The sequence below is a fragment of the Chionomys nivalis genome, chromosome 15 (genome assembly GCF_950005125.1).
Source record: "Chionomys nivalis chromosome 15, mChiNiv1.1, whole genome shotgun sequence".
In the NCBI taxonomy this organism is placed as follows: Eukaryota; Metazoa; Chordata; class Mammalia; order Rodentia; family Cricetidae; genus Chionomys; species Chionomys nivalis.
The window spans coordinates 51,684,349-51,711,339 of NC_080100.1; the positions used below are offsets into that span (position 1 = coordinate 51,684,349).

Sequence of the window (26,991 nt, forward strand, 5' to 3'; positions counted from 1 at the left end):
ACCATAGAAGGGAGACTCAGTTGTCTTCAACAGTGTGTCCCTGGTCGGCTGGCCATGCTCCAATGGATGGCCCTACACCTATGAGCATATAGACAGAACTAACTGGACTCAATGGGTTATATAAAGCAGGGAGGACATGAGGTATTGAAGGATAGGATGTGGTAGTGGGGATCTGGGAGTCTGGGGCAGTGAGGGGTAGATGTGATCAAAATACATTGTGTACATGTATGCAATTCTCAAAGAGCAAATTTAAAAAGCAGCTTTCAGAAAAGCATTGCTCAAACAAATGCAGTGTCAACTGCATCTCTGAACAAAGCATTGCTCAAACAAATGCAGTATCAACTGCATCTCTGAACAAAGCAAGAAGATCCACAAGATGATAGGCTTTGCAGCCTCCAACTAAATGTGTGAGAATACAGACAGACATAGCAGCCACCAAGATAACGTGTGGTAATACAGAAAGGCGTGGCAGCTACTAAGGTAAATGTGTGGTGCCTTCCAGGCATGGGAAGATGACCCATAAAGAGAATGATCAACTAGTCACAACCACCTGGAACTAACATGCATGTTGGGATTAGTAACCTTCCCAGAGCAATTAAAGAACCTAATGCCTGTTGTAAGAAACGATACTGCTCTGGATCACAGAAAAGCTACAGAGAGAGAACAAAAAACACAGGAGAAACCATAAAGTGAGTAGTTTGACAAACTTCTATAAATGAACAAAGACCAAAATTAAAAGTATGAATAAATTACATTGTCACTGAAGGCCTGGTAGACACAGGTGGGGATGTAACAATTATGTCACCAAAATCTTGGCATCCAAATTGGCCTCTTCAGGATGTAAATGTTCAGTTTTTATGGACTGGAACTTTATCTCAGGTAAAGCAGAGCACAAGATGGGTTGAATGTATAGGGGCAGAAAAACAGAGAGAAATATTAAAACCACATGTGGCTAAACAGCAATGAATTTTGGGGACTTGATTTGTTATAGCAATGGGAATACTCAGATTAATACTCCCCAAATTTTAGAAACAAACCATAAATTTCTAAATGCTGATGAAAAAGGAACAACAGCTGCAGAGAGACACTGGATAATAGGAAAAAACTACAGAATTAAATCAGCCAATATACTTTCAAGATTTGTTGGCCTCAGCATGGAAACCCGGACATGTGTTATGTTGGAAAAAGGGTTTTACTTTGTTTCCACAGGAGAAGAAAAGCTATGGATACCATCAAAATTGATAAAGATTCTATTTGAATAAGATCTCTTCTTAATTAGAAGAGATCATAGTTCATTAAGCACCATGGCTGTTTAAACTAAACTAACCTTTAAAACTAACAAATGCTTTTCATTTGATCAGATATAACTTCCCTAAAGAGAATCTCCCCAAAGTTAGGGTTGCGGAAGGATTTTGTTTCTGTCTTTTCAGGGGAATGAAGACATCCAGTTAAGGAATTTGAAGATCACTGGACAAATGAGACATCTGAAGAAAAAGGACAAATCATCCAAAAAAAATGTCTCAAGAAAAAAAAGTAAATTGGCCTATTGGTATAACACATTTCCAACAGGATAAAATTTCAAAAATCTTCCCAAATGATTATTTCTACTGTTCTTTACAGACATATAATGCAAATGGTCTTTTTGTGGTCCCAGTCCAATTGAAGATTAAAGCTGGCTTTGGAGTTGCAGTGTGGCTCTCTCCTTCTCTAAATCCAAGCATACTTATTAAATTACAATCCAAAATCTCTGTCTCATGTCAGAGAGTCACCTGATATGAGACAGAAGAAAGACAAAAATTTAAGGACTATTTTATTGTTACTAATCTCATTATCCTTTGGTTTAATACTGACTCTTTAACAGCTTTTCTTTAGGTATAAATTTTATAAGATTAATACATATATATTCTATACTTTTGTCATGCTATTAATGGTCACATGGAGTACTAACTAATTCTAGAAAAAAGTTTCATCTACCTTTTTATACATGATATTGGTCAGAGTCTCTATGAGTTTTCTGCAGTGAACCATGAGCATGTCTAACAGTGACCTTTGAAGTATCCGAAAGGAGGATAGGGCGCCACAATGACAATTCCTCCAGGACTATGATAGCACCACTAAGCTGAAAAATACCACCTAAATATCAGCTTCAGACTACAAACTACTCAGAACAATTTTGAGGTGGCTAGGTGAGATGATCCAGCCTAACAGACTACTCTAGTCAGAACTTGAGATAAGTCCTGCACTTTCCCAGTTCATAGAGACTGGACAACAAATGATGCAGCTGCCTCTCCCAGGACTTGACAATTAACCCAAATTTTTCTTTTCAAAATCCCCTAAAAATGCCATCGCCCCCAGACAGCAGAAGGTAATTTAAGAATATGACACCCACATTCCCAGGAGGTGGGGTGGATGGTTTTTAGTCATTCAATGGGTTATGGATATTTGCTATTGTTTAGAGGGGTTGGTTACAAGTTGTTATTGATTACAGCAAGAAGGAAAGTTAAACAGAGGAGATAAGATTAAGAGTTCTTGCTTTGAAAGGAAAAAAATGGGGCTATAGATATGATAGGATAAAAGGATAAATTATTGAATCTACTCTGGAAAGAAAAAAGGGAGGATATAGATATGATAAGATAAAAAGGTAGATTATTGAATCTATTTTTAAAAATCAGCTACTAGTTTTAAATGCTTTATAATGGATTGGATTTTTTTGTATATTGTATTAAAATTCTGTATAATGATACAAATTTAAGATTAATTTTACTAGAACATACTGTACGTACATTTCTACTCTTGTCCAAGGTGTTGTACCTACACAACTCATTTAACAGTGTAATGCAAATTTCTAGTCCTTGAAAATTGTTACTACCAACTGTCTAGAATAATAAGGAAATGCAGGTTAATAGTTAATCACCTATGATAATTGAATGTGCGGTCACATTAGGTATGTTTTTAAGGTCAAACATAGATATATTTTAGATAGGTCATCTTCAAACACTTCAGAGATCTACCAAATATTTAAGATGTTTTAATAACAAATATTCTTTATTTTATGACCACGAGACAAGTCTGTTTCTGGCAGAACCAATCTACCTCAGAGAAGATAATGGGCATCAAAGAAACTCCACATAGATTTTACTTTCTTTGTGGCAAAAGCAAGCCACAGAGCAAGAAAATGCCCTTGTCTCAGCCGCTGACAGTATGTTGTCCTAATTGGACAAGTAGGACACAAAAGAGAGTAACTGCCAAACACTGTCAAGACAAGGAAGGACAACTCTGCAAAATATCCTGCTTCACAAAATGTGTGTCAGATATGCTAGGTCTGAAGGCTGAAGATGGATGCCCCAATGCTGCAGAGGAACTTGGGGTGACTATCCAGGCAGTCAGCTGTTTCTCTCACTTCCTACATTTTTTGAAAGTTGCTTGCTTGCACTTCTTGCTTACTCAGTTAATATTATTTCCTTCTTGGGTCTCTGAGGGAGTTGAAGACTAGATAGTTATAGTTATAGTTATCCTTGTTTATCAGATGCAGAAATCAAGTTATAATAGAAAGTAAATTAGGTACAAGACTTTGGACTCACCAAGATAGGCTGGATATGGTGTATTTTCTCTGAATTTGTTGAATGAAAATAGACTAGATACTATTGATATATTTATTGCCTTATAGAATATAAATAGTTATTGTACTTATTATATATAGTTTTTCTTTTTTTTTACATTTTATTTTATTTTTTTATTTTTTTTTTTAATTCTTTTTTAATTAAAATTTCCACCTGCTCCCCGTTTCCCATTTCCCTCCCCTCCTCCCAAATATTGCCCCCTCCCCCCACTTCCCTCCCCCTACCCCCACTCCTCTTCTCCTCCCCCCACTCCATTCCCCCTCCCTCTTGATACTGAAGAGCAGTCCAAATTCCCTGCCCTGCGGGAAGACCAAGGTCCTTCTATCTACGTCCAGAAAGGTGAGCGTCCAAACAGGCTAAGCTCCCATAAAGCCAGTTCATGTATTAGGATCGAAACCTAGTGCCATTGTCCTTGGCTTCTAATCAGCCTTCATTGACCGCCATGCTCAGGGAGTCCGGAATCAACCCATGCTTATTCAGTCCCAGACCAGCTGGCCTTGGTGGGCTCCCAATAAATCAGTTCCACTGTCACAGTGGGTGGGTGCATTATAGCCTTCCTTTATTTTAGATTTTTAAAAAGGGGGAAATGTAGTAACATATCATTTGTATTTTTAAAAAATAAAGCTTTCCTGAAGACCAGAATGCAAAGCAGGAACACTAGTCAACCATACAAACCAGGCAGTGGTGGCACTCACCTTTAATCCCACCAGCCACACTAGTTAGTCATAGAGGCTGGGCACTGGTGGTGCACACTTATAATCCCAGCACTAGAGAGGAATATAAGGTGGATGAGACAGGAACTTGCTCCCTCTTTTAGTCCTAATATTTCATAGAGGTAAGAGCTCTCTAGTAGCTTGACTGCTTTGCTGCTCTGATCTTCAGGTTGAACCCCAATATCTGTCTCTGGGTTTTTATTACCCGTGCTCCACAAAAGAAACAGAATGAAGAAGAGACCAGTGGTGAATCTAGCACATATTTAAACACACTCAAGAAGGGTAGTGATGACAGCAGTGAGGCACTCGCTGTGTGAAACAGATCCCAGTGCTAATGAGGACTTCAAACACTATTACCACGTCTAGGAAATACTATTCACAATCCATTTGACTGCAGCACTACTTACAACGAAGAATAAGAATCAGAGATTCTTTGCTCTGGCTCAATGACCACTGGGCTTCATGGTATCCAGGATGCAGGTGGGGAGGGGAGGGAAGTGATTTTTTTTGTATGACTTTCTTCTTGAACCTTCAATAGCAAGAAAAACCATCTCCAGAACAACACAGTAAGTTTTTAAGACATTGCACACCAGTAGTTAATAGTCAATTGTCATTGAAGTTGGGTGCCATACACAGATGCAGTCCCCATGGATGGGAAAGGAAAAGCGCATTCCTACCATTAAGCGCCAGGCTTCAATTCTGTCTTATGTTAAGATTAACTAATGAGCAAGTTCATCAAGAAATCATATGAAGTGTGAATCCTTTGATCTCCCTTTTTGTCATCCAATCTTATACAATATCTAGAAACAGCCTGTAAGCTGCTTATTGGTGTAAGACAGAAAAACACACAGCACTGGAAAGAGCCAGGAGAAGATTGGGCACCCTAGAAATGATGTGTGCTCTTGGAAGGAAGAGAAACTGCCCTATCGAAAACAGCATCAGTGCCCTACTTAGCTTTAACTATCAACCCAACTGCCCTATCGAAAACAGCATCAGTGCCCTACTTAGCTTTAACTATCAACCCGGCACGACCTAGAGCCATCTGAGAGGAAAGCTTTCATTGCAGAATTGCCTAGACTGGCCCATGGGCATGTCTGGGGTGTTTTCTTGATTCATAATTGATGCAGAAGGGGTGGGCCCACTGTGGGCAACACCATCCCTTAGAAAGTGATGCTGGGTTATATAAGAAAGCTTGTATAACACGATCAGAGAGTACCTAGCAAGCAACAAGCATGATTTCAGCTTCACACTCCTGCCCTGATCTCCCTCAATGATGGATTGTGACCGACCTGGAAGCGTAAACCAAATAAACCCTTCCCTCCCCCAGGTTGCTTGTGGTCACAGTGTTTTCTCACAGCAACAGAAAGCAAACTAGAACAGCTCTAGAACTCTGCTGTTCCTCTTAACATTTTGAAGCAAGTCTAAGAAGAACTGATGTCCATGCCCTGAGGGAGGCCTCTGATGCCCTGGCCAGCACCGATGGCCATCCATTAACTGCCATGCCCATTTCATGCGCCTCTGCTCAACGTTGAAAAAACTGCCATCACCTTAAAAAAATGGTTTTTCCTTTCCTGGAAAAAACCTCCCGTCCTCTTGGCACGGATCAAGTGTCTCTGACCCTTGGCTGGCTGCTTGCTTTTGCTGAGTGGGAAGGCGGCTCTGACACCAATGTGACTAGTCACTTTCTGTGCCTGCTGGTGAGTGTGAGGTGTCCTGCCACTGGTGTGGAAAGACTTAAGCAGAGCCAGGGGCACATGAAGATTTGTTTTTCCTCAGAACTTTTGTCCTGGAATGATATGATATGCTGAGTTTTCCACAGAGCGAGCCTGGAAACGTTTGATTAACCTGCAGAGACAAATCTGCCTTAAAACACACACACACACACACATAGAAAAGCCTACTCTCTTATGATATAGCATATATGGGCTATATCCTTTTAGTAACAATCCTGAAGAACCCAGAGCTCTGACTCCCTAAAGGGTTGATCACTGAGAAAACATACTGAAGAAAGACAGTGAGTTGGAGTTAAAGGTGACCACATACTGTGCCAGTTTCTCTGCAGGCAGAAACACAGAGAAGCCAGACTCTGAAAGGTCATTCCTGATTGAGATAATCTTAAGAATGAAATAGGGGTTGACAACCTAAAATCTGATGATACAGATGAACATCGATGATGTGCACTACGCCAAAAATAATAGCCCCAGTGGTCGGGAACAAAGGAATTTTCTCAAAATGAACAAAATGTCCCACAGAACCACAGTGTACATTTCTGCCTAAAAAACAAAACAAAAATAAACACTGACTTGGCGCCAAGCACACCACAGCGCGACCACATCAGAGCCATGCAGTTTTACCTCGTTCATATTTTCCTTACTTAATTTGCATGTGTGTGTGGTATACACGCGTGTGTGTCATGCACGGGTGTGTGAATGTGTATGTATGCATCTGTGTTTGGAAGCCAGAGGTTGGCATTAGTTGTTCTCCAGCTTATGCGCTGAGGCAGGGTCTCTCACGAGCTCTTAGTCTGCTGATTTAGCTAGTCTCCCTAGCTGCTTGCTCCAGAGATGTTCTGGGTCACCACCTCCCATGGGCTAGGATTACAGGCAGACTGCCGTGTACCCTGGCGCAGACATGAGTGGCGAGGATCTGAACTCAGGCCCTCATATTTATGGTGCAAACACTCTGTCCACTGAATCATGTCTCTAGCTCCTCCTTTTATTTAATTTACTTATTTGATTTTGACAGAAGAGTTCGCTGTGTAGCCCAGGCTATCCTCAAATTTGCCATCCAACTGCTTCAGGGTCCTGCCTATTGTGTGCCTGGCTTTTCTTCCTCGTCAGCCTTCACTGACTTCACATTAGTCGCTGATAACGTGAACTGAAGTCAGTGATGCATTATTTGGATGCTATTTCTTCTCATGCTGTGAGACATAGACTTGTCCAAAATTGTTTTCATATTTTCCTGTGTACTAACGTTTTGGCATCCTTATATCTCTCAGTGAGATCAGCTTTTCTTGCTTTTTTTCTTTTGTTCAAAATTCATTTCTCAGCTGTGTGCTTGGTATCCATTGAGATTTTCTTCTGAGTTTTGTGGATTGATTTTCTTCCACATAAATCCTGAATTGTGAGGTGGTGGCTCAGCAGTTAAGTGCATTTGAAGCTCTTGCAGAGGACCTGGGTTCAGTTCCCAGCACCCACATAGTGGCTCATGACCCTCTGCACCTCTGGTTCCAGGAGATCTGGTGCCCTCTCCTGGCCTCCATGTGAAGCAAACAAGTACCTGATGCACACGCAAACACTGAGACAAATACTGTAGGAAAGGAAAAGTGTGTGATTGCAAAAGAGAAAATGCAAATGGAAAGAACACTGAAGAGCTTTTTCAAAGACCACGCAAGAAAGGCTGTGATGCCCGGGAAGTGGTGGCGCACGCCTTTAATCCCAGCACTCAGGAAGCAGAGGCCAGTGGATCTCTGTGAGTTCAAGGCCAGCCTGGTCTATAGAGCGAGTTCCAGTACAGCCAGGGATACAGAGAGAAACCCTGTCTTTAAAATCAAACAAACAAAAAACCAAAAAGAAGAGAAAAGAAAAGAAAGGAAGAAAAGAAGGGGGAAAGGAAAGAAAAAAAGAAAGAAAGAGAGAGGAAGGGAGGGAGGCAGGCTGTGATGAAAATGAATATTTCTGTTCATCATGAATTATGAGAGAAGCCTTCTTGGAGAATAGTTAACTATAGTCACTGTTTATAATAATATATAATATTATATATGTCGAGAGATCATTATATCTATCTCTAGAGATATATATTATATAGAGATAGATATAATAATCTCTATCACAATTAATTTAAAATAATTTACATATAAAAAACATTTAAATGCAGGCAAAGATTTTATCCAGGAATAGTTCATTTCAGTGTTATTTACTAAAAACATCAGATAAGAATTTGAGGCTAGTGTTGGAGAAATAGCTCAGCGGTTAAGAGCACTTTCTGTTTTTGCAAAGGACCTGGGTTTAGTTCTCAGTCCCCACAGGGCAGCTCACAATTCTAACTCCTGTTCCAGAGGACCTTATGCCCTCTTCTGATCTCCATGGACACTGCACACATGTGGTGAATTACATTCATACACATAAATTAAAAATAAATAAAAATGTTTAAAAATTAAGGCAATGGTTTGGCATTTCAAGGAGCCTTCCACAAAATGGTGTTTGCTAGGAGCAGCTAAATGACATAATGAAAAACTGGTTATTTATAGCAATTGCTTATAAAATGATTATTTTTCTTTATCACAATTGATTTCAAACCTGTTAAATGAGGGAAAAGATGCAGAAAATGGTGAAAACATGTATTTGTGTGTGTGTGTTTATGTGTGGTATGCACATTTCTGAGGATTGATCCTGAGGCTTGTGCATGCTAAAAAATCACTTTACCACTGAACTGTATCACTATCCTTAACACAAACCTTTTAAAGAACAAATATTGGGTTTAAAAAAGAAATTTTAATACTTCTTGGCTCTACAATTCACTTGCAAGTTTTTTCAAATTGTCATAAGTTGGCAATGGCAAAAAAAAATGTGTTCTCTTGTGGTCCTTTGGCATAATTTTATGGCATTTAATTCATATAGCACAAAATGTATTGTTTGATTGCTAAGTCACTGGTGAGGCTTATGATAAGTAGCAAGCTGCTTATAAAGTTGTGGAAGAGTACAGTCACATGGAGAGCAGAACCCAGAGAATCTGGTTCCATTATCTCCATAGTAACGAGTAGTAGAGGCGATAGTCCCCTGGAGAACAGTGAAGCAGACAGGATTGTCTGTCACCCCCACCCCAGCACTGCAGCATCAAGCTGTGGACCACGCAAGGGTGAGGGGTGCACCATGCAAGGGTGCAGAACGCACCATGCAAGGGTGCAGGGTGCACCACCAAGGTGCAGGAGTCTCGTGTGCAGTCTGAATGTTGGAGGGGAAGGGAGTTGGGGACAGCAGATGAGAGTGGGACCAGCAGAGCTTCAATTCAAAGTAAAAGGCAATAGCCGCTTCCTATGTCATCCACGTCTATAGTCCTTCATACTCATAGCATTACCAAGAGTGAGTACAGATGACAGAAAGAATGGGGCAGGGCTCACAGAGCATGCTCTAGGTCTATGACCGGCACTGCTGCTCATAACTCAGGTGAAGGTCTCCACTTACTATATACAGAGACCATATGGTGAACACCTCATATGCAGAAGTGATGTAGATTATCGATAGCTAGGGTACCACACAGCCAGGGAGACCAGTGCCACAGGCTATGCATGGCCAGAGATTACAGACCATCATACAGCAAAGCTCTCTCTCTGTCTCTCTCTCTCTGTCTCTCTCTCTCTGTCTCTCTCTCTCTGTCTCTCTCTCTCTCTGTCTCTCTCTCTCTCTCCCCAGAGAGCCTAGAGAAGACAAGGTAAACCAGGCGATGAAGGTCAGAGCCCAGAGGCACAGCTACATGCAGCTTTGCAGCTTCAGCTTCAATTCCTGATGCAAAGGCAACAGAAATAGCAGCTCCGCCAGCTGTGGGCTTATCCACTCTCAATGATGAAGAGAGCAGGACAGAGAAAACAGTCATTTATCTGCCATATCACCTATCAAGAAGAGAGCATGCAAACCCAGCAATAAGGAAAGAAGAGACTGAGTGGCAGGGCTTGCCTTCTGCCTGCTGAGAGAGAAAACCGAGACCGCCTACTCTGTGCACTGCGGGGGCTTTCATTGCTGTCACTTTTTACTTAAAGATGCTTCTTTTTGGACATAGTACAATAAGGCCCTGTTTTTCTCAACATAGCTTTGTATATTGTTTCATAAATGATCAAAATGAATTTTTTTTAAAAAACTTCATTTTTAATCTTCAATATAAGTTTAGAAGTTTTTTTGAGTCTACTGACTTCAAATACCTATTAATAAAGATGTTAAATAAGAAGTTTTAAAATTAAGTGTGAATTTGTGACTATGCAGGGGTGACTTCAGACCCAGCACTGTTCAAGGGTTATCTCTAGTTGAAAAGTTGAAAAATGGGCCAATCCTTTTAATTTTGCTGCTTGAAAAGCAAGCCTTAAATTTTTATACATTCCCCAGGGAAAACCTGGAATTTGAGAAGCACAATCATTTAAACAAAGTTATAAAGCTAACAGAATCAGACCTCCTTGAGTTTGGAAGAGCTGAGACCTTCCCTCCTTCCCTCATCCTTCCTCCTAGAGGAGATGCTGTGCTTTGAGAAGCAGGAGGGCTCGGCTGAACATATCTCCCATCTTTCCCAAGCTCAGGAGACTGTCAACTTCACAGTTTGCACATTAACAGCCGCCAAACGCCCTCTACGTGACATGATATCATTCTAAACCCTGATTTAAAAATTTAATTACATTTATCTATTTATTTATTTATCTAGTTAGTGTGGAGGGTTTGTGAGAGTACACCGGCCACAGCGTGCATGGTACATATGCGTACATGTGTGTGTGCATGTGTACATGTGTGTGTACAACAAATGGAAATTGGTTTTATCCTTGTACCACATGCATGGAGGGGATCAAACTCGGGCTGTCAGGCTTGCAGCAAGTACCTTTACCTGCTGAGATATCTCAGCAGTTCCCTATATCTTTAACATTAAAATGACTACAGGAAAAACAAGAATATTAAAAACAAACAAAAAAAGAAATGGCTGGGCGGTGGTGGCACATGCCTTTAATTCCAGCACGTGGGAGGCAAAGGTAGGTGGATCTCTGTGAGAGTTTGAGGCCAGCCTGGTTTACAGAGCAAGTTATAGGACAGCCAGGGCTGTAGAGAGAAATGCTATCTCAAAATAACAAAAAAAAAAAAAAAAGAAAGAAAGAGAAAAAGAAAGGAAAGTAACAGAAAGAGAGTGAGAGAAAGAAGGGAGGGAGGGAGAGAGGGAGGAAGGGAGGGAAGGAGGGAGGGAGGGAAGAAACGAAATAAGCTATATGCTTAGCAGTGAGGGATCAGTTCAATCACCGTATGTGCAGAGTATGTGCACAGTATTGGCACCCTAGCTCTGTGAACTTGGATGACCAACTAGGGACTAGATAGGTGTCACCAGTGAATGCAGGGGCCAGTGGTCAGCTAGGAGTCTGTTTGAGTCCCCACCCACGATGCTCACGCATACACACAACCTTATAAAGAACCACGCACACCAAGGCTCTTCACCCCTGTGTCCTCTGCTGTGCATTTCCTCTGAGACCTGAAACTTCCCTGTTTTGAACTCAAAACATCATAGATGAAGAAAGCAAAGTATGGGGTGATTTGCAAGAGGACACTCGACCAGCGACCCCCAGACAAAACTTGGCACACCGAAGAGGCTGAGAAGCACAGTACTATCCAATATGTTGCTTCAGTGAATACAGCACTTCCAATGCACGTAATTTTATGTATAAACTGGATCTAGGTACTAAATCACAGATGCACATGTTATTAAACACATGCTGAATACAGACACCACGCTTGAGGTTTCCTTCCCATACTCCAAGGCAACATCTTCCAGCCTCCAGGGCCTGTGCCTCCCTTCCACGCTGTGGGAGAGAAATGGGCAGGACAGCTGCCATCGCTACAGCTGAGGACAGGCCCTGCTCCTACATGGCGTCCCCTTCTCCCAGAACACAGCATTTATTTCCTTCACACTTCTTATCTCCTCCCAAAGGACCCGAAGTATCTCGCTTCTTTTCCTGATTTAATGCCCTTACTCCACCCCCACCCCCAACTCCACAACGTAAGCTTCTTGAGAGCCAGGGTTTCGTCTGAGTTATTTCTAATTTTACAGAACCCAGAACAGAGCATCACATAGTAGGTATTCATCAAATACTTATCAATAAACTTAGTTCTCCAGACTGCACAGTGTCTCCAGGCTCCCATCCCACGCCTTCATCTCTGTTGAGGCCTCCATTTCTCCAGCTGGCAACAGGGTAGAAGCCCCACCATCCTGCAGGGAGTCAGCAATACTCTGTCCTACACCAAGAAAACTTCTCAGCTCTAAAGACCTTCTACAGGAGAATCCTGTCCTTTGCATAAAACACAAAACCAAAATGCCAAAGGTAAGATTTAAAAATATGTAAGGACAATATTTGGAAGAAATATTTGAGACTCATTTCTTTTTCTTATAAGGTGGGGGATAGGGAGTCTTGTATGTCTACGCTGGACTGTCATCCTACAAAGCAAAGTGATTATTCTCCATCAACCATGTTAAGTTGCTGGAGTTTCTGTCCTGACAACGAATGGGGAAAGGCATATAGGTACCTGATGGTTCTCCACACGTCGTATCCATCCAGAGGCTTGGTACCGTTGGTGCTTCCCCCAGCCAGATTCACCAGTGTTGGAAGCCAGTCTGAGATGTGAATGAGTTCCCGGCTCTTCACGCCTTTCTGTTTCAGCAAGGGGCTTGCCACAAAGCTCACTCCACGGATGCCTCCTTCCCACAGGGTCCATTTCCTTCCACGGAGTGGCCAGTTGTTGCCCCCGGACAGAGTCTGCCCACCATTGTCTGAAACACAGATAAGCCTTGGCATGAGCAGGTGAAAGATACCACAATGGAGTCCCTTGTGTCAAGCCCTAACAGACAAAGATGTCGTTGGAGAAGCTGAGGTTATGAAGGAGTGGGGTGTCATATGCATATGCCACATGATGAGAACACGCCAGAACCACAGTCTTGGGGGTGGGAGCTTACTGTGACCTTATACAAGAATACTCCTGCAAGGACATCCATCCAATAATTGTCAACCTTAGACAAGTTCTGTTCTTGTTACTCAACTCTGTGGCCAAGGACTATTACGTCAAAATAACTTATGCAATCTTCCTCAGCTTTCCTTTAAAACATCCCAGGTGCCAATCTCTTTAAAAATGCCCAGAGTAGCAAGAAAACATGTTCCCGTTGCGATGTTCCCTGCTCTCAGAAAAACTCATGACCTTTGAGATTCTATTTGGTAGTTAGGGGGATAAGGATAATGCTTCCTCTCTTTAAAGAAGAAGTTAATTATGTGTGTGTGCCAGTGTGTGGGGGCAGGGGGCCTACAAATTTAGGTACCTGTGGAGGAAGAGGATGCCAGCTGGGGCTACAGGTGTGAGCCACCTCATGTGGTGCTGTAACCTAACCAGGTCTTCTGTAAGAGCAGTACACATACTTAGAGGCTGAGCTATCTCTCCAAACAGCAACGCTTCATTCCTCCTCAGCCTGTCTTGCCTCCCCATCTTTCCAAGTGGTAGCACTTTGCCTAAGGGTGGGGACGAGCGGTGTGGCCCAGCTACTGAAAAGTGGTCAGGGCATGTTTTCCAGTGCTCAAGAACAGGAGGCTTCCATGTAACTCTGGGTAAAGGGATCTTGAGGAAGAACAGTGTGCCCTCTTCCCTTCTCCCACGGGACACCGTCCTCCAGGACCAGACATAACCAGGGTCGAACATGACACTCATCTGGTAAAAAGCCCTTTCATCCTCTATGAGCTCTACAGTGTAGATGGAGGCCTGGACAAAGCCATGGAGGAACCTCACGGACAGAGGACAACGATGCAAGCACAGGAGCACAAGAGCTGGCCTTCCCCGGGTTCATGAAAAGAAAACGCAGGGGAGTTTCACTTAGTGACTCCAAGCTCCTTCAGAGGAGGGCAGAAAACCTTTTAAGATTTGTCTTCCAGCACTAGGCATGGTGGCGCACGCCTTTAATCCTGGCACTCGGGAGGCAGAGGCAGGTGGAGCTCTGAGTTGAAGGCCAACCTGATCTACAGAGCAAGTTCGAGGACAGCCACGCTACACAGAGAAACCCTCAAAAAGAAGAAAGATAAGTTCATCTTGAAAGAGGACTTCTAACCCTGAAGCTGGTATCTCAATTACCAACCCACTCTCTGGTGACCTTTCTTATGTGAAACCCTATCTTATGCGTGAAAGTCACAGTTTCTCCCGACACTGCAAACATCGAGGTGTGGGGGCAGGGGCGGGAAGTGAACCATTTCCCCCCTTTACAGGGTGGCAAGGTGAAGTTCCACTGTATGCTGTACCAGGAAGAGAAGGTCTTGCTCCAAGATGACAGAGGTGTGCAGGGTGCTGGTGTAAACAGGGTAGAAGTGGTAAGAACAACAGACACTGGGTGGCTTATGAGCTGGGTGTGAGCTCAGAGGGAAACACTGAGTTTGGACTGTAGAAAAACAGCAGTGATGTTTCTTGGTTACCAAAATTGTAGAATCATATTAGTTTCCAAGGTACCCGGGGCCAAGGTGACTTCATGTACATATCTAAATAATCTTTATTTGCATGTATATGATACTTAAACATTGCTTCTTTTAAAAATCCACTGTTGTCCAAATGACCTACAGGAGGGGGTAAGATAGACTTGTTCCATGGAACGTTCCACACAGTCCTTATCCTGGAGGAGTGACCCAAGACATCCAGTGGATACTTGAAACCCAGTATCCACTCTGTTTTTTCCTACACACACCTATAATAAAAGTTCAATTTAGTTTCTTTTCGTTTTTACTTTTTATGTGTATGAGTGTTTTGCCTGTATATGTCTGTACAACATGCACACACCTGGTGTGGAACTCTGGAACTAGAGTTACAGTCTGCTGTGAGTCACCATGTGGGTGCTGGGAATTAAAGCCAGGTCCTCTGGAAGAGCAACCAGTGCTCTTAACTGCTGAGCCATCTCTCCAGTTCTGTATTATATACAGTGACCCTTCATAAGTTAGACATAGTAAGTCACCAACAACGATAACAATAAAACAGAACGAATACATTGTTACAAAAGCAGGTGCGTGCTGCCCCAGCTGAGGAAGGGTGGATGTTTTCCAGCCCTGGAGCTTGAGACAAGACTGAACAATACAGAAAGACCTAATCTAAAACTCCAAAAGTCATGTGGCTGTGGTTTCTCTCCCGCAGTATGGTACCATACTACATGTTACATGAAGGAACAGTTCATGTACTAGCATGATGGCAGACTTCACTGCACTAGATGTCTCCATGCAGAAGAAAGTACAATTTAAAACTTGGAGTTTGTTTATTTTGGAATGAATTTTCCATTTACTATTTTCAGTGGACCATGGTGGACCCTAGCAGACTAAAACAGTGGAAAGCTAAGCCATAAACACAGGGGACGCTAGAGTATGGACTGTGTCTACAGGAAGCAAGGAAACATTAACGCCACATCAGACACCACGGATTTCACAGGATCTTAAGGTCTAAGATGGGACAGAGACATAACTGACGGCTAATGCCAGCTGCTCACGAGCTGGGTGGCCAGAGACAACATGCTACCTCCGTTTCTTCATTGTTCCTCTTTGAAAGTGAGAATGAAATGCCACCTGGGTGTTCAGTAAACAGTAGTGACCGTCATCGTCCTTCATGCCATGCCAACCATCTAGATTACAATGGTCCTGCTACTTAGAGAGGAGGAAGATGAGGACTGAAAACAGTTGAGAATAGAAAATCTAGATCTTCAGGCTCTGGCTGACCCCGGGGCCTCTGCCCCACAGTGCTAGGCCCTGGTGTTCCTAGTGCAGTGTGGGCTTACAAAAAGGCTTCATCTCCCTGAGCAAGCCGCAAGTACCAGCAAAGAGCAAGCACACTCTTCCCATGAGACAGCAGGGAAAATCACTTCCAGGGTGTTGGGGGAGGATGTTCAAGGCTGCACTGCCACGGAGGCTTCTCATGGACACACCGGCACACACACTGTTGGTTCCTTGTCCTGCTTCATGAAGGAGAGTGTAGGGCTAGGCTAAAGAAATACCTCTTCAGCATAGGCCTGAGTGATAACAGATCTCATCATTTGATATCAATGACATATAAGACCACCTCTTCAAACTCCATTGCATTTTTTTAAGACTAAAAAAATATATGTATGTGTGTGTTCTTCTGTGAGTTTATGTGCACAACAGGTCTGCAGGTGCCAGAAGAAGGCACTGGATCCCCTGGGGCTGGAGTTACAAGCAACTGTGAACTGCTATGTGGATTCCTGAAAACAAACCCTCGTCCTCGAAAAGCTGCAAAGACTCTGAACCACGGAGCCATCTCTCCATACATCCTGTACTGCATTTTCTCCTCCCGCAAACCCAAGGACCAAATCCTCATGCAAGTTTATGAAACCCACATTCTATGTCATGTGGCCTTCAGTTCTCACAGAGTACCAGGCCCCTTCAGTCAACAGAGCAACATTATAAAGAAGGAGCCTTCGTGTGTTCAAAACTCAGACCCCTACAGCCAACAGAGCACACTGCAGAGAATTGTTGTGTGCTCAAAACTGCCCTTGTAGCTGAGGAATGCTGAGAACGAGAGATATCGTCTTCCTCGGGGATTAGATAAAGCACCAACTGGTTATCTAATACCAAATGGTCAGCCCTGAAAACATGCACACAAGTTATACTATGCAGACAGAGCAGGTTGTATTTATATTTTTAGGAATATACACATATATGTATAAGATAATGACAAGACAGAATTTGCAGAAGAACAAGGAGGGTATATGGGAAGGTTTGGAGAAAGGAAAGGGAAGGGGCTTTATAATTATGTAATTATATTATGAGCTCAAAAAAATTAAAAGAACTCGGGAGGCAGAGGCAGGCGGATCTCTGGGAGTTCGAGGCCAGCCTGGTCTACAAGAGCTAGTTCCGGGACAGGCACCAAAGCTACAGAGAAACCCTGTCTCGAAAAAAACAAACAAACAAAAAACAAACAAAAAAAAATTAAAAGAAATATTTTTTTAAACGCACCAAAACAGAGTGGTCACAACCTGGTGCATGAATGACTGGGGTGGCATGGCTGTGAAGTGGTACAGTGCCACAGACGATGCCTGCTGTTGCTTTTCCGAGCAGACACAGGTCTTTGAAATACTAGTTAATGAGTCCCTCGGTTCCATCCACATACTCGTTTGTGCTCCGTGGAAAATACCGGACGGTGGTGACGGTGGAGATCAGAGGTGGTGGGGCCGAGGGCAGCTATGTCTGGAATCTGATCCTAGTCTGACTGAGGGAGTCAGGGAGGAAAACACTCCTGGATGGAAATCGAATCTGGCCACTGCTGCTACTGCAGGAATTGAATGCATCTCCACACAGCACGCTGCCGGGGCCAAGGCAGCAGCGAGGAGGACTGTTTTTGTGATTAGCTCACCGTGATGTTTCTGCTATTAGCAATGATAAAGTCGCCAGCACCAGTTAGCAACATGGCTTCCCCTTTTGGTTTCTCGAGACTGCTCTAAAGGAAAGAACGGTCAATGGACACACCTGTGACTTCCACCGGCTTCTTCAGCCACAAAACCAACTGCGGAGGGACGTTTGGCGCCCCCTGGGGGTGGAATCTCTACACAGCAAGAATCATGTGCTCTAATAAAACAGTAGAAAAGGGGAGACCCTGTAGTGATCACTAGTTCAGATAGAGATTTTTAGAGGGACTATGGAAACACTGTACTCAAACATCTCTTAATTCTCCCTCCCCATTCTCTACATAGCCGAGTTAATTTTCTCCTATTAAGAATTCATTTTTCAGGAGAAAGTCTGGCTTCATTTTCTGACGGGCTTATGCAAAAACTTCCAAATCAAAATAAGATGACTCCAGCTTTTTAGGCTGGAAACTATGAAACTTTTTTTCCAGAGAAATAGATCCCCGCCCCCAGCAACATTTTGGCAGACACAAAACCTAATTAGAAAACCTTTGCTGTCTAGAAAGAACTGTCAAAATAAAACAAATGCTGTCAGATGGAGACGGTAAATCTCACTTTATTATTCATTATCGAATAAAAAATAACTGTCAGAAATCATGGAAAAGCATCAGTTATCCAAAGGTTCGAGAGAAAAACATTTAAGTCTATGACACCGACACCTCGTCTGTATCCAGCTGATAAAACCGGAAATGAAACCGTGACAACACTAGGCCCACCCCTGCTCAGACAAACTGGTGGCTTGACCATGTGACATTACCCTGAGCCATCAGCCTGATGTCCCTTGAATGTTCTGGGCCAGGTTTCCCCAAGACCTCCTTCTCCCACAGACCTGAAAAGCAAAGGAACCTTCCTCATCTTTTAGGAGCCCAGACTTCTCTCCACACAGGGCACGCTTGTGGATGTGAGGGTCTTATGGAAAAATGCCACTCTGCAGAGGACACGGCTTTGTCCCAAAGCTGTACCTACTGGTTGAGAGTTGATCCCTTTTGTTTTGTTTCGCCGAGACAGGAAGGTCTCTCTGTCCTGGAACTCACTCTGTAGACCAGGCTGGCCTAGACTCACAGAGATCCGCCTGCCTCTGCCTCCCGAGTGCTGGGATTAAAGGCGTGCGCCACCACCGCCCGGCTGGCAGCTGGTTCTTTTGGATTCATTTTCTATATTACTCAGGTGCAAAGTGGAAAATCAGTCTAAGTCTTAGCATTATCTGAAGGTCTGGGGAAAGTCAAGTCTCTTGCACTAAAGTAACCATCAAGCCGGCGGCTCGAAGGGTTGACCTTCATCTCACTGCGGTCAAGCTTCTTTGCCTAAACTGGACAAGCACTCAACTCTGCTGTGGATAAATTCAAATCGGCTCTCCAGTTTATCACCTACTGCCTTGGGTCAGGCACACCCCTCAAATGGGCTCCTTGGATAAGCAGGTTTCATATCACCTACATGCCACCAGAGGTATTTTTATAAAGTTACAAACCTATCAGGCCACACCTACGTATAAAGATCCAGCTGCTTTCCCACCACAGGAAGGGAAGACTTCAGCTCCCAGACAGAATCCTTTACACACGTGGCCTCAACCTGCTTTGTGGGCACTCATGCCTACCAAGTCTCTCACGCTTCAATCTTGTACAACTAAATTCTTCCACCGTCAGAACGCACCACGGCCTTTCAGACTAACTTGATCTTTGTACGAGTTAGTTTCCTCACACAAACACATCCTCCTTCCTTTCTGCTGGACTCAGATTTTAAGGCCTGAGGTTAAATATCAGATCTTTAGTGAACCGTTAGTAACCCAAATAGCCTTTCTCTCCCCCAGACCACACATTTATTTCCATCACTCCTGGGGCACTTGGCTCGATTGGCTCTTGGTGGTTCTTTTCTTCCCTATAACTCTGCTCCTTGGGGCCAAGTAGGAAGCTCTGCTGTTTGTGTTTGCAAGACCTGGAAAAGGACCAGCTAACAGAAAGAGAGGCCAGTAAATGAAGAAGAAGCACAGCTCCAAACAGGGAGTGTCGACACTGAAAACTAGTGTGGGATGCTGCAGGCTCTCTAAGTCCCTGCCTGACCTTGACCCTTAGGATGGAGATGCTGCTTCAATCAACAGATGGTCAACTAGCAGGGCCCCAGTGAGGATGTAAGCATCAAGCCTACAAGAACTGCTGGTCCCACCTGGGTACCTCAGTCACTCTGAGGTTTGGGGGGCTGCTCAGGAGCCCTTTGCAAAGCGCTGGCCTGGAAGGGACTCTCCAGAGCACACTGTAGCAAATCTGCTTTGAGTTCTGCCATTTTCCAGGGCCACCCTAGCTCTAGAACATGGCAGCCTACGTACGAGACACACAAACTCTTCTCATGATGTAAGTGAGAAAGAGACGAGAGCCCTTCTTTGTAAGCAGTAGCCTGGGCTGTCCAAAGAGAAGGAATGAGACAGATACAGAGCTGGCTCTGTGGTTACAGCACTGGCTACTTCTGCAGGGGACCTGGGTTTGGTTCTCTGTATCCATTAACCCCAGCTCCAGGAAGCTGACAGCCTCTTCTGACTTCTGTGGGTACCAACCCATACAGCTACAAATAATCCAAAATAAATCTTAATATTTTTTTTAAAGCTGAAACCAGAAGGGCAGTCACATGACCATCACAAAGCAGACATCCCAGACACAGGGAGCAGGCAGTACAAGGGCCTTATTCAATTACACGGGTTCCTGAGACGAAGGCTAAGGTCTCCTTTAGTTAGAACGAATTAGCTATATCTTTCATTCTGTAGTGCTGGGGGCGGCGGTTGAGACAAATGCTCTGTGCCCTCATCCCAGCAAACTACAGTACAGTCATACAGAATCAAGGAACTGAATGACAGCTAGACAGGAACAAAATTCGTCTGTTTTATGGCTGTTGTCATTTTTCTCCATCGTCCCTACTGTGACTTTGCTAATTTCACTGAAACACATTCAAGTGACAGGGCTGTCAATTGGGCCAGGATACTTAATCTCTGGGTCTGGGAAACAAAGCTAACCAAACCCACCTTACCACATAGTCTGGCAGAGAAGCACCACCTAGCAAACATTTGCTGTTTTTGTTGACAGAAGCCACCAGAGCCGGTAAAGGGTGCAGAGCAGACTGCCCTGACATTAAAGACAGCCTAAATTTAGGAGCGGCATTCTCGGGCTCTCTCCTTATCGCCCTGCTGGATTACACGCTACACTGTGAGCAGAAGACTGCAGTGAATTATGATGGGTTTTGTTATTATTAGGGAGAACTCAGGATGATTTCTTTCTATTCTATGGGTTTAAGTGAAGTTCATCCGTGAACCGTGGTTCAGCAATGACGTCCTGAGATTCAAATGAAGCATCAGAATCTGAATATTTATCCAGATGTTCATCTGAGCATCTGTAAGGCTGTGTGGTGGTTTCTTTCCTCAAGGAAGATAAGAGCCGTGACCCTGGGCTCCCAGCACACACTTCTGTCTTGTTCATCTTGACAAGCCAGCAGCCAGGGGAGGATCCTGCTGAGTGGGCTCCAAGAGGATTCTGGGAACGTGGGAGATTTGGCAGCTAGTCACCAAATAACTGACCTGGCCACCAAAAGAACTGAGATAAAGGAAGATGGATGTGGGGAAAGGCCGACACCAGGACTGGTGGGATCCAAAAGAAAGACTGTAAATAAAGCCCTTCCTCAATTCGCCAGCAGGCATGCCATTACTTAGAATAATGTGGGACCACTGAGATCTTATCTCTCCTTTGAAGTGTGCTGAGGGCACAAAGACAGAAAAGTCTGTGGAAAGACCGAGAGCATTTGTTCTCTGGAAGCCATGGTGGGTCTGGGAACCGGAAAAGCGTTCTAATTTACTACACTCTGCTCAGTGGATAACTTTTTCTGAATTTAAAGCATTGGTATCCACAGATTTGGGAGCTCTGTGGATGCAGTTATAAGATCAGCACAGAAGGTTGCGAGCCCCTTGCTCTTAGAAAGCAGAGATAATGTGGGTTTACTCTTCGTATTCCGGGTCCTCTGGTAAAGGGTACAGAAGGGTCACGTCTGCTATGCTAAGCAGAAGTACCAAATGCTTGTTCTGGCCTTATCTTCTCTGTGTTTGCTATGGTGTGATTTTTACAGGAGATACTCAATTTTAAATTTAAAAAAAAATTAACAAATTTCCAGTGTCTAAGAAATTTTGGGTCTTCTGAGGGTTCTAGAGTTTCCTGACAAATGGTTTGACTCTTCTTTCAGGCCTGAAACCATCGTTGGCGATCAGGTGACTCTTTACTAGACTGCTGCTTATCTCTCAGTAGTGCCAAACCAAAACCCAACAAATGGTTACCGCAGAAGTGCTTGAAGGTTTGGGACAGCAGGGAGACACTGAAAATGCTATTAACAGATAGGAAAAAAGAGATGTAGTTTTGGAATAGGCGTATTACCTACATACATGGTGAGGAAAATGAAAGTTGAGGCCAGTGAGCTTCAGAGATGTCTGGAATATTCCACGTAGGCAAACATCGGTGATCTTGTCTTTATGCTTCCAAATAAGGAATGTAAGCTAAACGTGTCAAAATCTATGGAGCCCTTGCTAAATGGCACTCTCGGGGTCAGCATTGTACGGGTTCTCTTAGGGTCACTTAGAAAGGTCAATGAACCTAATTGAGAGGCCGGGCAGTTCCGTTTCCCCAGAGCACTTCTCTGAAGCTCTGCCAAATGCTAAAGGATCTCACTGGGGGTTGGAGTTCCGCATCAGGAGAGGCAGGCAAACATAAGAACTGACCGGGAGGAAACACTCAATGGCAGACACAAAAATAACTCTATAAGCCCCAAATATGAAGCAGTCTAATTAGAGATTTCAGATGCTGAGCGCAAAGAAAAGATTTCCTTTAGATCTGCAGATGACGCCTGCTCTAAGGCCAAGAGGACGAAACCCTGTGAGTCCCTAGGACACTGGACTTCCATGCAGGCAGAAGCAGCCCTCTGACCAGCACAATGGGAGGGAGGGTGAGCTCTGGCAACACCAGGAGTCCCTAGCAAGTGCAGAAGCCATCGTAGTGAGAATGGCTGGAACAGAGAAGCTGGGAAGGAGGCTGCTCTCTGTGCCCAGCGAGGTAAGAGCAGATAAACAAGGCAGGGGGCAAGAGCATGCCAACAGCCCCAAACAGTATGCCGCCAAGACCAAACAATCAGCCAAAGCAAAACATGTCCTTGAGTGGTCACATCAGGCTCCTGATGTCCCAGGCCATGAGACAAACGTCCCTGAGTGGTCACAACAGGCTCACAAAGTCCAGGCTATTAGACACAGCACAGGGCTGAACTGTCTCACACTCAAGTCTGCTGATGTGGGTGGTGACCAGCCTCGGAGCAGGATAGGATCCTGATGCAGCAAGAAGCCTAACACTGTCTCCACAGACGAATGGAAGAAAAAAACCTGAGCATTAAAGATAAGTTGTGCACTATGTTTGTTTTTCCAACATCAAGTGTTCCACTTTCCTGACAGAGTAAAGGAATTATTATATGAAACACATTAGAGTAAAATGTTAGGACCATGACCCTCTTCATTGAGACAGTGAGAGGCGCAGGGCTGAGTATTTTAGACTTAGGGAAACAACTGTTATATTTCATAGTCACATCATGGATTCTGTCTATATCAATATAAGGTAAATCTTCACAAATGTTTCCTCCAGAATCACCTCCATATACACATGAAATTTATGCCGGGATAAAGTGATATTAGGCTTGAATACCAAAAAAACGAGCTACTCGTAAACAAACAGGATGCCTTTGGTGACTTTTATCTCCACAGCAATAATGCTACCAGATAGTTCTTTGTGATTCCTGTCACCTCAACCCAGGAAGCAGTCAGGGCAGTCAATGCTTGTCCTCTGGGGACAGAGAGTGGGCAGATGACACCTGGCTGGATCCACCATTCAGATCTGGAGGAGGAAAGAAGACAGCAGAAAAGGCAAGGGAAGGAAGGCAGCGGCATCCCTAAGAAAACACTCATAGCTTCAGTATCATTGGTGACCTATTGTTTTTACTGTGAGAGCTGAGTTGTTGATTTCGTCTATTATATATAGAATTCGTAAGGAAGGCAGAGCAATTAGGATTAGGATTACAGCTGGTAAGATGGTTCAGATGGTTTCTACTTCTTGGGCGTCTACAGTACTGGTATGGGTTAATTTTGTTGTTAATATAAGCGTAATAATATATAGTACCAGAGAGCTAATGAGGAAGACAATTATAAATGTGTGGTCATGGAACTTTATTAGTTCTTCTATAATAGGTGAGGAAGCATCTTGTAAGCCTAGTTGGAAAGGATAAGCCATATAAGATATATAGAGTTTAATCTATAATTTAACTTTGACAAAGTTATGTAATATATTTACTAATATCTCATTGAGAAAGACATAGAGTTTATGGTGCTGGCTTGAAACCAGTTTTAGGGGGTTCGAGTCCCTCCTTTCTTATTTTACTTTAACGAAGGTTGGTTCTTCAAATGTGTGGTATGGTGGTGGACAACCGTGAAGTCATTCTAGATTTGTAGAGGCATGTTCTACGTGAAGTACTTCCCGTTTGGATGCAAAGGCTTCTCAAATTATGAAAATTATGATTAGGACTGCTGTGAGTGAAATAAAGGATCCTATAGATGAGACTGTATTTCATGTAGTGTAGGCATCTGGGTAGTCAGAATAACGTCGTGGTATACCTGATAGGCCAAGGAAGTGCTGAGGGAAGAATGTTATGTTTACTCCTACGAACATAATGGCGAAGTGTGTCTTAGCTCACATATCGTCTAGTGTGTATCCTGTAAATAGTGGGAATCAGTGCACAAATCCGGCTATAATAGCAAAAACGGCGCCTATGGAGAGAACATAGTGGAAGTGGGCAACTACATAGTATGTATCGTGAAGAACAATGTCTAGTGAAGAGTTAGATAATATGATGCCTGTGAGCCCTCCAACTGTGAAGAGGAAAATAAATCCTAGTGCTCATAGCATTGCAGGGGACCATTTGATGTTTCCTCCGTGCAGGGTTGCTAGTCAGCTAAAGACTTTGACTCCTGTTGGAATTGCGATAATTATTGTAGCTGATGTAAAGTAGGCTCGTGTATCCACGTCTAAGCCTACTGTAAACATATGGTGGGCCCAAACAATAAATCCTAGGAATCCAATAGATAATATAGCTCAGACTATTCCTATATAACCAAATGGTTCTTTTTTGCCTGAATAGTAGGTTACAATATGGGAGATAATGCCAAAGCCTGGGAGGATAAGAATATATACTTCTGGGTGTCCGAAAAATCAGAACAAGTGTTGATAGAGAATAGGGTCGCCTCCTCCAGCTGGGTCAAAGAAAGTGGTGTTTAAATGTCGGTCTGTAAGAAGCATTGTGATTCCTGCGGCTAGTAGGAGGACAGCAGTGATAAGAACTGATCAGACGAATAAGGGTGTTTGATATTGTGTTATAGCGGGTGGTTTTATGTTAATGATTGTAGTAATGAAATTAATTGCCCCAAGAATTGAGGATACACCTGCTAAGTGTAAGGAAAAGATAGTTAGGTCGACTGATGCCCCAGTGTGAGCTAAATTACCGGCTAGTGGGGGGTAAATAGTTCGGCCTGTTCCTGCTCCGGCTTCCACTATGGATGAGGCTAGTAAGAGAAGAAATGATGGGGGTAGGAGTCAGAAGCTCATGTTGTTTATTCGTGGGAATGCTATATCTGGTGCCCCAATTATAAGTGGTACAAGTCAGTTGCCAAAGCCACCAATTATTATTGGCATAACTATGAAAAAAATTATTACAAATGCGTGGGCTGTGACAATTACATTATAGATTTGGTCGTCACCTAATAGGGCCCCTGGTTGACCAAGTTCAGCTCGGATTAAGATACTAAGGGCTGTTCCACTTCTTAAACCCCCCACGTTCAAACACAGACATAGAGGCAATTAAACCTCAGTTTGGGAAGAGACGTGAAAGCCATAACACGAGGTGGCCTCCACACAGCAGAGCAGGAACCTGGGCAGTCCTGGAGTCCCTGGGGAGGAAGGAGGAGTCACACGTTGCATTTCTAAGTCTGAGCCCTGAAATCTGGGGTCACTCTGCTCATATCTGATCATTTGGATCTTAACAAAGGTACTAGGGTTAGCAGAGGGAAATTCAACAAGAGAGGCCAGACTCTGGTGTGTTAAGAGCAACACAAAACAAATAACCAAGACAATAACAAAACAAGCCTTGACCAACCCCTACTTCAACACATACCTTAAAATCTAAAGACAGTGCTATTGCAATTCAACAACAAATAGACAAGGAACTCAATTAAAATATGAGCAAAAGATACAAAGAGACATTTCTCCAAAGAAGGTGTATTAGTGGCGTGGCCGATAAGCACGTAACAAGATGCTCACATCATTACTTAGTAAGTAGGCAGAAACTAAGACTACAGGCGGTACCGCATCATACTGAAGAGTACATGAGAAAAAAAAACAAGCCTCACAGCTTCAACGAGAAGCAATTAGAACCGATTTTACTGCCGCTGGGAATGCAACACTATTCAGCTACTGGGATGCAACACTATTCGGCCGCTGGGATACAACACTATTCGGCTCCTTGGGAGAACATTTACGTGGCTTCTTAGAAGGTTAAACCTAGAGGTCCCATGTAGATTAGTCACTTTTGTGACTAATACATTACATAAAATATATTAAAATAAATTAAAGGACAGAAAATGCATTAAAGGACAGATTCATGTTACAAAATGGATGAACCTTGAAGACATTACACTAAAGAGAAAGTGAGACATAAATAATCAAATACTATATGGTTTTATTTATAGGACATGTTCAAAACAAAAAAAAATCTATACTGAAAAAAGTAATGACTGCAGGATTGGGAGGGGCAGGGCTGGGAACAACTGATAATGGGTACAGGATTTCTGCTGGAGCTGATAAAATGTCCTGGAATTAGATAATGACAGGGAATGCACAACTTCGTTCCTAATTTTATGGTAGGTGAATCATAGCTCAGTGAGCAATACTGTGTGATGGCCTAGATGCTGTGATAAAACACAGATGGAGGAACTGAAGAGATGGCTCAGTGGACAGGAGAGCACTGTGCTCTTCCAGAGGACCTGGCTTGGGTTCTCAGCATTGATGTGGTGGCTCACAGCTGTCCGTGACTACAGTCCCTGGGGCTCACGGCTGTCCGTGACTACAGTCCCTGAGGCTCACGGCTGTCCGTGACTACAGTCCCTGGGGCTCACGGCTGTCCGTGACTACAGTCCCTGGGGCTCACGGCTGTCCGTGACCACAGTCCCTGGGGCTCACAGGGACTCACAGTTGTCTGTGACTACAGTTCCTGAGGATCACAACTGGTGATCCAATGCCCCCTTCTGGCCTGCACAGGTACTGCATGTATATGGTACATATACATACATGCTTGTAAATACTTGACAAACTAAAAATAAATAAATCTTTGGAAAAAAAACAGTAGCAACAAGAAACTTAGGGGGCAAAGGTTATTTGGCTTACACTTCCATT

General features: G+C 43.5%; 1 protein-coding gene across 1 annotated transcript in view; it reads right to left on the minus strand.

Moving 5' to 3' along the window:
• Nucleotides 1-26,991, minus strand: part of Arsb (arylsulfatase B) — a 172,478-nt gene that overhangs the window by 77,603 nt on the left and 67,884 nt on the right. Inside the window, exon 5 of the mRNA XM_057789978.1 lies at nt 12,595-12,838. Coding sequence (XP_057645961.1) covers nt 12,595-12,838 — 244 coding nt within the window. The remainder of the gene's footprint in view (nt 1-12,594; nt 12,839-26,991) is intronic.